Genomic DNA, 11,202 nt, shown 5'->3' on the forward strand with positions numbered 1-11,202 from the left:
GTTGCCATGTCTATAATTACTTGTTTTATGGTTAATCCACGCTGTGGCATTACTACATTTCATCTTCTAGTTAACTATCTAGTTAACCTCTAAACCTCACCAATGCATTGTATCACATTCTCACCAACGACGCCAGGGGAAGGGACTGCCCTAACCTAACATTATGGAAATAACTACGCTGAGGGACCTGTATGTTGGGTGCAATTACTTTCAGGGTTTATTCCTAGAACCACAACAATACATATACTGCATATACTGTATATAAACATCAACTGAAGCCGCCTATCCAGATTTCAGGCTTATCATCATTTGCAAATTGAAAGGGAAATTCAAATAAGGATAAAGGGATAGTTTCACATGACAATTTATTGTGATCATCCCTACCTTGTTTCCATACTATTTGGCATACCATCCCTACATCCTTTTACATTTTGAAGAGTTTTTTATTACCTTTTTCTGGACTTAAAAAATATGTATTTACATTCTCGAGAATTTTATTTGGATTGCACTGTGAAATTTATTGTCGATTGTGTGTGAAAACACCACATTAAATAGTGTTATTATACAATTGATAGTGGTCATATGCCACTGTTAACCACACCCATAATCATACAGAAGTGATTGTCCCGCTCTGCCAGGATGATTGACAGGCATGGCCCCGCCCTTCCCTCGTTTCCCTTAATATTAGTTGGTGTCGTTAATAATAATTAGTAATAGGTGTCCACAACCATCCCTGAATATATTGTGGAATGTCGGCTGAAGCCCTCATGTTTTTTTTCTTCCACCCTCATTTTTAGCTCACCTGGAACAAAGTTCAGGGGAGCTTATGCGATGGCGCGTCGTCCGTCAATCAGTCCGGAAACACTTGAAATTTCTTCTCCGAAACCGCCGATGGGATTGTGACCAAATTTGGCACAAATGATATTTGTTGTGTTGTGACTAATGTTCACAGCATTAAAAATAATTCGAGGTCTAAGGGGGTCTACACGGCGTCAAAGTGGATCCAGGTTTGACCCCCCCAAAAAGTGGATTTGCTGTTTCCTCTGAAACTACACACATGATTTTGATGAAACTTCACCACATCCTTCATCATCACCACCCATATGTACCAAGGTTTGTTCACAGAATTTAAAAATCTGCCCCTTTGAGAGTCTACAGGGGGGAGGGGAGGTTGCCCGGGGGAGTTACCCCCCAAAATCAGAAAAACATGAATAAAGGATTTAAGGGAAAAGCGGTTTTAGACGCATGGCAGTTAGCGTCAATCCGAGGTGCGGCACACACTTTGATGCATCACATGCCGTCCATGTCCATGAAATAACTGGATGGCAGTTTGTATCTCGATCGGGATTCAAGCCGAGGCTATACAGTTGAGAGGTGAGGGTGCATACCTCTCGGCCATCCTACAACTCCTCTGAATAGATCCTCTGCATTTAGCGTAATTGTTTTGGGCTTAATTAGCAATTATGGTCTGGCCGTCTGGGTTCATTATTTTTGTGAAACCTTTAACTATTCACCATGAAGTTTGAGCCTCTCAAAGGGAAATCAGATAAAGTTTACTTCTTCCAAACCTTTTCGTCTTCACAAAGTCTTCTCCCTTTTTTGTTCCTCGATAAAGTATTAGTCTGTTTTATATTTTGGTTTCATAATTCCACATGCATCCTTTTAACCCTATTCAAGTTACACATCCAGGATTAATGTTTTATATCCCATAATAATGCAACACATTTGGAATATGCCTATCTTCTTTTCCAGAATCATGCATTTTTCTTGAACTGACAAGAATTGTCTTTATTTCTTGCAGTTTTCGATGTGGCCAGAAAAATGAAGAGAACAAAAAGGGAAAGAAGGAGCGGCCGTTACTCAAGGAGGTTCGACAAGAGGAAGCAGTTGTGATACAGGGATTAAATGAAGAGGAGGATCCACCATTAGTTCAGCTCGGAGGGCAACCAGTGCAGGAAAAAGATGTCAAACAAATATATGAGGACGTATGGACAAAACTGAAAGAAAGGCAGAAGAAATTAGAGGAAGAGCAGATGAAAAAGCATGAAGAAGAGCTGAGAAGAGAAGAGCTCACAATAGAGAAAATAAAGCAAGGCGAAGTGGAGTGGGAACGGGCACAATTCCAAGAATTGAAGGCATTACAACAAGAGCAGGAGATAAAGCATAAAGAGGAAAAACAGAGACAAATACAACAAGAAGAAAAACAGAAACAAATAGGACAGAGCCAAATACAACAGGAGGAAAAACAAAGAGAAATCGAACAGACACCAATAGAGCAGGAACAGAAACAGAGACAAAGAGAACAGGAGCAGAAACAGAGACAAATAGAGCAGGAGAAGAAACAGAGACAAATAGAGCAGGAGCAGAAACAGAGACAAAGAGAACATGAGCAGAAACAGGGACAAATAGAGCAGAAACAGACACAAAGAGAACAGGAGCAGAAACAGAGACAAAGAGAACAGGAGCAGAAACAGAGACAAAGAGAACATGAGCAGAAACAGAGACAAATAGAGCAGGAGAAGAAACAGAGACAAATAGAGCAGGAGGAAAAACAGAGACCAAGAGACCAGGAGCAGAAACAGACACAAATAGAGCGGGAGAAGAAACAGAGACAAATAGAGCAGGAGAAGAAACAGAGACAAATAGAGCAGGAGGAAAAACAGAGACCAAGAGACCAGGAGCAGAAACAGAGACAAATAGAGTGGGAGAAGAAACAGAGACAAATAGAGCAGGAGCAGAAACAGAGACAAAGAGAACATGAGCAGAAACAGAGACAAATAGAGCAGAAACAGAGACAAAGAGAACAGGAGCAGAAACAGAGACAAAGAGAACATGAGCAGAAACAGAGACAAATAGAGCAGGAGGAAAAACAGAGACCAAGAGACCAGGAGCAGAAACAGAGACAAATAGAGAAGAAACAGAGACAAAGACAACAGGAGCAGAAACAGAGACAAAGAGAACATGAGCAGAAACAGAGACAAATAGAGCAGGAGAAGAAACAGAGACAAATAGAGCAGGAGGATAAACAGAGACCAAGAGACCAGGAGAAGAAACAGAGACAAATAGAGCAGGAGGAAAAACAGAGACCAAGAGACCAGGAGCAGAAACAGAGACAAATAGAGCAGAAACAGAGACAAAGAGAACAGGAGCAGAAACAGAGACAAATAGAGCAGAAGAAGAAACAGAGACAAATAGAGCAGGAGGATAAACAGAGACCAAGAGACCAGGAGGAAAAACAGAGACCAAGAGAACAGGAGCAGAAACAGAGACAAAGAGACCATGAGCAGAAACAGAGACAAATAGAGCAGGAGAAGAAACAGAGACAAATAGACCAGGAGCAGAAACAGAGACAAAGAGAACATGAGCAGAACCAGAGACAAATAGAGCAGGAGCAGAATCAGAGACAAAGAGAACAGGAGCAGAAACAGAGACAAAGAAAACATGAGCAGAAACAGAGACAAATAGAGCAGGAGCAGAAACAGAGACAAGGAGAACAGGAGCAGAAACAGAGACAAAGAGAACATGAGCAGAAACAGAGACAAATAGAGCAGGAGAAGAAACAGAGACAAATAGAGCAGGAGGAGAAACAGAGACAAAGAGAACATGAGCAGAAACAGAGACAAATAGAGCAGGAGAAGAAACAGAGACAAATAGAGCAGGAGCAAAAACAGAGACAAAGAGAACAGGAGCAGAAACAGAGGGAAATTGAACAGGGGAAGAAACAGAGACAAATAGAGCAGGAGCAAAAACAGAGACAAGGAGAACAGGAGCAGAAACAGAGACAAATAGAGCAGGAGAAGAAACAGAGACAAATAGAGCAGGAGCAGAAACAGAGACAAAGAGAACATGAGCAGAAACAGAGACAAATAGAGCAGGAGAAGAAACACAGTCAAATAGAGCAGGAGCAGAAACAGAAACAAATAGAACAGGAGCAGAAACGAAGGGATATTGAACATGAGAAGAAACCAAGACAAATAGAGCAGGAGCAGAAACAGAGACAAAGAGAACAGGAGAAGAAACAGAGACAAATAGAGCAGGAGCAGAAACAGAGAGCAATCGAACAGGAAGAAAAACAGAGACAAAGAGAACAGGAGGAACAGAAACAGAGACAAATAGAACAGGAGCAAAAACAGAGAGCAATCGAACAGGAAGAAAAACAGAGACAAAGAGAACAGGAGGAACAGAAACAGACACAAATAGAGCAGGAGCAGAAACAGAGACAAATAGAGCAGGAGCAGAAACAGAGACAAATAGAGCAGGAGCAGAAACAGACACAAATAGAGCAGGAGCAGAAACAAAGACAAATAGAGCAGGAGCAGAAACAGAGACAAATAGAGCAGGACCATAAACAGAGACAAATAGAGCAGGAGCAGAAACAGAGACAAATAGAGCAGGAGCAGAAACAGAGACAAATAGAGCAGGAGCAGAAACAGAGACAAATAGAGCAGGAGCAGAAACAGAGGGAAATTGAACAGGAAGAGAAACAGAGAGAAACAGAACAAGAAGAAAAACAGAGAGAATTAGAACAGAGACAAATAGAGGAGGAAGAGAATCAGAGACAAACAGAGCAGGAGCAGAAACAGAGACAAATAGAGCAGGAGAAAAAACAGAGACAAATAGAGCAGGAGCAAAAACAGAGAGCAATCGAACAGGAAGAAAAACAGCGACAAAGAGAACAGGAGCAGAAACAGAGGGAAATTGAACAGGAAGAGAAACAGAGAGAAACAGAACAAGAAGAAAAACAGAGAGAATTAGAACAGAGAGAAATAGAGGAGGAAGAGAATCAGAGACAAATAGGGCAGGAGCAGAAACAGAGACAAATAGAGCAGGAGCAGAAACAGAGACAAATAGAGCAGGAGCAAAATCAGAGAGCAATCGAACAGGAAGATAAACAGAGAGAAATCGAACAAGAAGAAAAACAGAGAGAAATAGAGCAGGAGCAGAAACAGAGACAAATAGAGCAGGAGCAAAAACAGAGAGCAATCGAACAGGAAGAGAAACAGAGAGAAATCAAACAAGAAGAAAAACAGAGAGAAATAGAGCAGGAGCAGAAACAGAGACAAATAGAGCAGGAGCAAAAACAGAGAGCAATCGAACAGGAAGAGAAACAGAGAGAAATCAAACAAGAAGAAAAACAGAGAGAAATAGAGCAGGAGCAGAAACAGAGACAAATAGACCAGCAGCAAAAACAGAGACAAATAGAGCAGGAGCAGAAACAGAGACAAAGAGAGCAGGAGGAACAGAAACAGAGAAAAACAGAGCAGGAGCAGAAACAGAGACAAATAGAGCAGGAGCAGAAACAGAGGGAAATTGAACAGGAAGAGAAACAGAGAGAAATCGAACAAGAAGAAAAACAGAGACAAATAGAGCAGGAGCAGAAACAGAGACAAATAGAGCAGGAGCAGAAACAGAGACAAATAGAACAGGAGCAAAAACAGAGAGCAATCGAACAGGAAGAAAAACAGAGACAAAGAGAACAGGTGGAACAGAAACAGAGACAAATAGAGCAGGAGCAGAAACAGAGACAAATAGAGCAGGAGCAGAAACAGAGACAAATAGAGCAGGAGCAGAAACAGAGGGAAATTGAACAGGAAGAGAAACAGAGAGAAATCGAACAAGAAGAAAAGCAGAGAGAATTTGAACAGAGAGAAATAGAGGAGGAAGAGAAACAGAGAGAAATCGAACAAGAAGAAAAACAGAGAGAAATAGAGGAAGAGACACAGAGACAAATAGAGCAGGAGCAGAAACAGAGACAAAGAGAACAGGAAGAGAAACGGAGACAAATAGAGCAGGAGCAGAAACAGAGGGAAATTGAACAGGAGCAGAAACAGAGGCACATTGAACAGGAAGAGAAACAGAGACAAAGAGAACAGGAGGAACAGAAACAGAGACAAATAGAGCAGGAGCAGAAACAGAGACAAATAGAGCAGGAGCAGAAACAGAGACAAATAGAGCAGGAGCAGAAACAGAGGGAAATTGAACAGGAAGAGAAACAGAGAGAAATCGAACAAGAAGAAAAGCAGAGAGAATTTGAACAGAGAGAAATAGAGGAGGAAGAGAAACAGAGAGAAATCGAACAAGAAGAAAAACAGAGAGAAATAGAGGAAGAGACACAGAGACAAATAGAGCAGGAGCAGAAACAGAGACAAATTGAGCAGGAGCAGAAACAGAGACAAATAGAGCAGGAGAAAAAACAGAGAGCAATAGAGCAGGAGCAAAAACAGAGGGAAATTGAACAGGAAGAGAAACAGAGAGAAATCGAACAAGAAGAAAAACAGAGAGAAATAGAGGAAGAGAAACAGAGACAAATAGAGCAGGAACAGAAACAGAGACAAATAGAGCAGCAGCAAATACACAGAGAAATTGAACAGGAAGAGAAACAGAGAGAAATCGAACAAGAAGAAAAACAGAGAGAATTTGAACAGAGAGAAATAGAGGAGGAAGAGAAACAGAGACAAATAGAGCAGGAGCAGAAACAGAGACAAATAGAGCAGGAGCAGAAACAGAGACAAATAGAGCAGCAGCAAAAACAGAGAGCAATCGAACAGGAAGAAAAAGAGAGACAAAGAGAACAGGAGGAAGAGAAACAGAGACAAATAGAGCAAGAGCAGAAACAGAGACAAATAGAGCAAGAGCAGAAACAGAGACAAATAGAGCAGGAGCAGAAACAAAGACAAATAGAGCAGGAGCAGAAACAGAGACAAATAGAGCAGGAGCAGAAACAGAGACAAATAGAGCAGGAGCAGAAACAGAGACAAATAGAGCAGGAGCAGAAACAGAGACAAATAGAGCAGGAGCAGAAACAGAGACAAATAGAGCAGGAGCAGAAACAGAGACAAATAGAGCAGGAACAGAAACAGAGGGAAATTGAACAGGAAGAGAAACAGAGACAAAGAGAACAGGAGGAACAGAAACAGAGACAAATAGAGCAGGAGCAGAAACAGAGACAAATAGAGCAGGAGCAGAAACGGAGGGAAATTGAACAGGAAGATAAACAGAGAGAATTTGAACAGAGAGAAATAGAGGAGGAAGAGAAACAGAGAGAAATCGAACAAGAAGAAAAACAGAGAGAAATAGAGGAAGAGACACAGAGACAAATAGAGCAGGAGCAGAAACAGAGACAAATTGAGCAGGAGCAGAAACAGAGACAAATAGAGCAGGAGAAAAAACAGAGAGCAATAGAGCAGGAGCAAAAACAGAGGGAAATTGAACAGGAAGATAACCAGAGAGAAACAGAACAAGAAGAAAAACAGAGGGAAACAGAACAAGAAGAAAAACAGAGAGAATTTGAACAGAGAGAAATAGAGGAGGAAGAGAAACAGAGACAAATAGAGCAGGAGCAGAAACAGAGACAAATAGAGCAGGAGCAAAAACAGAGAGCAATCGAACAGGAAGAGAAACAGAGAGAAATCGAACAAGAAGAAAAACAGAGAGAAATAGAGCAGGAGCAGAAACAGAGACAAATAGAGCAGGAGCAGAAACAGAGACAAATAGAGCAGCAGCAAAAACAGAGACAAATAGAGCAGGAGCAGAAACAGAGACAAAGAGAGCAGGAGGAACAGAAACAGAGAAAAACAGAGCAGGAGCAGAAACAGAGACAAATAGAGCAGGAGCAGAAACAGAGGGAAATTGAACAGGAGCAGAAACAGCGACAAATAGAGCAGGAGCAGAAACAGAGACAAATAGAGCAGGAGCAGAAACAGAGACAAATAGAGCAGGAGCAGAAACAGAGACAAATAGAGCAGGAGCAGAAACAGAGACAAATAGAGCAGGAGCAGAAACAGAGACAAATAGAGCAGGAGCAGAAACAGAGACAAATAGAGCAGGAGCAGAAACAGAGGGAAATTGAACAAGAAGAAAAACAGAGAGAATTTGAACAGAGAGAAATAGAGGAGGAAGAGAAACAGAGACAAATAGAGCAGGAGCAGAAACAGAGACAAATAGAACAGGAGCAGAAACAGAGACAAATAGAGCAGGAGCAGAAACAGAGGGAAATTGAACAGGAAGAAAAACAGAGACAAAGAGAACAGGAGGAACAGAAACAGAGACAAATAGAGCAGGAGCAGAAACAGAGACAAAGAGAACAGGAAGAGAAACAGAGACAAATAGAGCAGGAGAAAAAACAGAGACAAATAGAGCAGGAGCAAAAACAGAGACAAATAGAGCAGGAGCAGAAACAGAGACAAATAGAGCAGGAGCAAAAACAGAGAGCAATCGAACAGGAAGAGAAACACAGAGAAATCGAACAAGAAGAAAGACAGAGACAAATAGAGCAGGAGCAGGAACAGAGGGAAATTGAACAGGAGCAGAAACAGAGACAAATAGAGCAGGAGCAGAAACAGAGACAAATGGAGCAGGAGCAGAAACATAGACAAATAGAGCAGGAGCAGAAACAGAGACAAAGAGAACAGGAGCAGAAACAGAGACAAATAGAGCAGGAGCAGAAACAGAGAGCAACGAAACAGGAAGAAAAAGAGAGACAACGAGAACAGGAGGAACAGAAACAGAGACAAATAGAGCAGGAGCAGAAACAGAGACAAATAGAGCAGGAAGAGAAACAGAGAGAAATCGAACAAGAAGAGAAACAGAGAGCAATCGAACAGGAAGAGAAACAGAGACAAAGAGAACAGGAGGAACAGAAACAGAGACAAATAGAGCAGGAGCAGAAACAGAGACAAATAGAGCATGAGCAGAAACAGAGGGAAATTGAACGGGAAGAGAAAAAGAGACAAAGAGAACAGGAGGAACAGAAACAGAGACAAATAGAGCAGGAGCAGAAACAGAGACAAATAGAGCAGGAGCAGAAACAGAGACAAAGAGAACAGGAGCAAAAAGAGAGAGCAATCGAACAGGAAGAAAAACAGAGACAAAGAGAACAGGAGGAACAGAAACAGAGACAAATAGAGCAGGAGCAGAAACAGAGACAAATAGAGCATGAGCAGAAACAGAGGGAAATTGAACGGGAAGAGAAAAAGAGACAAAAAGAACAGGAGGAACAGAAACAGAGAAAAATAGAGCAGGAGCAGAAACAGAGGGAAATTGAACAGGAAGATAAAAAGAGACAAATAGAGCAGGAGGAACAGAAACAAAGAGAATTTGAACAGAGAGAAATAGAGCAGGAGCAGAAACAGAGACAAAGAGAACAGGAGCAGAAACAAAGACAAATAGAGCAGGAGCAGAAACAGAGACAAAGAGAACAGGAGCAAAAACAGAGAGCAACCAAACAGGAAGAAAAAGAGAGACAAAGAGAACAGGAGGAACAGAAAAAGAGACAAATAGAACAGGAGCAGAAACAGAGGGAAATTGAACAGGAAGAGAAACAGAGAGAAATGGAACAAGAAGAAAAACAGAGAGAATTTGAACAGAGAGAAATAGAGGAGGAAGAGAAACAGAGACAAATAGAGCAGGAGCAGAAACAGAGACAAATAGAGCAGGAGCAGAAACAGAGACAAAGAGAACAGGAGCAAAAACAGAAAGCAATCGAACAGGAAGAAAAACAGAGACAAAGAGAACAGGAGCAGAAACAGAGGGAAATTGAACAGGAAGAGAAACAGAGACAAAGAGAACAGGAGGACCAGAAACAAAGAGAATTTGAACAGACAGAAATAGAGCAGGAGCAGAAACAGAGACAAAGAGAACAGGAGCAGAAACAGAGACAAATAGAGCAGGAGCAGAAACAGAGACAAAGAGAACAGGAGCAAAAACAGAGGGAAATAGAGCAGGAGCAGAAACAGAGGGAAATTGAACAGGAAGAGAAACAGAGAGCAATCGAACAGGAAGAGAAACAGAGACAAAGAGAACAGGAGGAACAGAAACAGAGACAAATAGAGCAGGAGGAACAGAAACAGAGACAAATAGAGCAGGAGCAGAAACAGAGACAAATAGAGCAGGAGCAGAAACAGAGAGCAATCGAACAGGAAGAGAAACAGAGACAAAGAGAACAGGAGGAACAGAAACAGAGACAAATAGAGCAGGAGCAGAAACAGAGGGAAATTGAACAGGAAGAAAAACAGAGACAAATAGAAGAAATACAAAGAGAACAGATGGAAGAATGGAGTCACGGAAAATGTTTAAAAAGAGCACAGAAACGAAGAGAACAGAGACATAGACGAACGGAAGAAAAACACATACAACAAGAAAAGGAAGAACAAAAGAAAATGGAAGAGCAGAGGAAAAGTGATGAAGAGCTTGGAAAAAGAGAACGAGGGGAGGTACACCAGAATAAACAGAATGAGTTTCTGCAGCGTCAACAACAGAAAGAGCACAGTGTTGAAGGGTTCCACCAGGGACAGAAGTTTCACAGTAATGTCTGGTGGCGGCAGCCTCAAGAAAAGAAATGTTACAGTGTTCAACAGGTAAGCACTCTTCATTACTTTGGAGAAGTTGGTATGAACATAATGGGTGAAAACTTCAGCCAACCCCAAGATCAATACGTCAAGTTGAAATAAATTTTGGTGCTTCATCTTTTTTAGGCATTGCTGTAAATACTTCCTTTGATGAATGAGAATATCCTTAATTGGGGAGGTAGTTATTATTTTGCTGGGAAAGATAACTTATTGACATGGTCATCGCCATGCAAGATAAATAACAAGAAATTTAACTCCTCTATTGGATTAAATCACCTGATTTATCTTCTCATCTATTACCTGTTCCCGTATTGCATTTCCTTCTGTGCCCTTTCCTGCCCAACTGATGAAGATATCAATGCATTAATCTTTCATATTTCTATTATTTTTTTCAAAGGCCCCTCAGCGAGAGTTCAGATCCCCACCTCCACCCGAACACCTGGGGAAAACATCATAAACGGTTTAAATGTAAGTTGACAAGATTCTTTCCTTTTATTTCAAATTATTCCTGATTTTGTTTAAACTACGTTTTCTTCACTTGCATCGTGTCCCATTTTTATGTGCGTCAGAAGTGTTGAGAACAGACAAATATTTTGCTGTACTGGAAGCCAGACAGGCACTAAACAAACCTTCCATTTGGTGACGTCTGGCATGACTAATAATGTATCCATACAGAAGTCATTGTGTATGCACCTGGATGATCATTAAAATTAGTTGTTAGAAAAACCAAATTTTTACAATCCCACTCTCAATTAGCTTGGGGTGATTTGAGCTACCTTCCACGAAGCAGTTCATCATATAGGCTGTGGGCAGTCCGATGAAAAGTGACTAGAAAACACTTTATTCCGAGGAAAAG

The 11,202-nt window shown here is 41.2% G+C and overlaps 1 protein-coding gene across 1 annotated transcript; it reads left to right on the forward strand.

Moving 5' to 3' along the window:
- Positions 1-1,245: 1,245 nt before the first annotated feature.
- LOC137415592 (uncharacterized) lies at positions 1,246-10,273 on the forward strand. Its single transcript, XM_078781069.1, has 9 exons — positions 1,246-1,268; positions 1,802-2,135; positions 2,991-3,256; positions 3,890-4,136; positions 4,353-4,640; positions 5,592-6,387; positions 7,858-8,531; positions 8,943-10,056; positions 10,257-10,273. The coding sequence occupies exons 1-9, from the start codon at positions 1,246-1,248 to the stop codon at positions 10,271-10,273; spliced, it is 3,759 nt and encodes a 1,252-aa protein (XP_078637195.1).
- The last annotated feature ends 929 nt before the right edge of the window (positions 10,274-11,202 follow it).

The sequence above is a fragment of the Myxine glutinosa genome, chromosome 6 (assembly GCF_964187855.1).
Source record: "Myxine glutinosa chromosome 6, kmMyxGlut1.1, whole genome shotgun sequence".
In the NCBI taxonomy this organism is placed as follows: Eukaryota; Metazoa; Chordata; class Myxini; order Myxiniformes; family Myxinidae; genus Myxine; species Myxine glutinosa.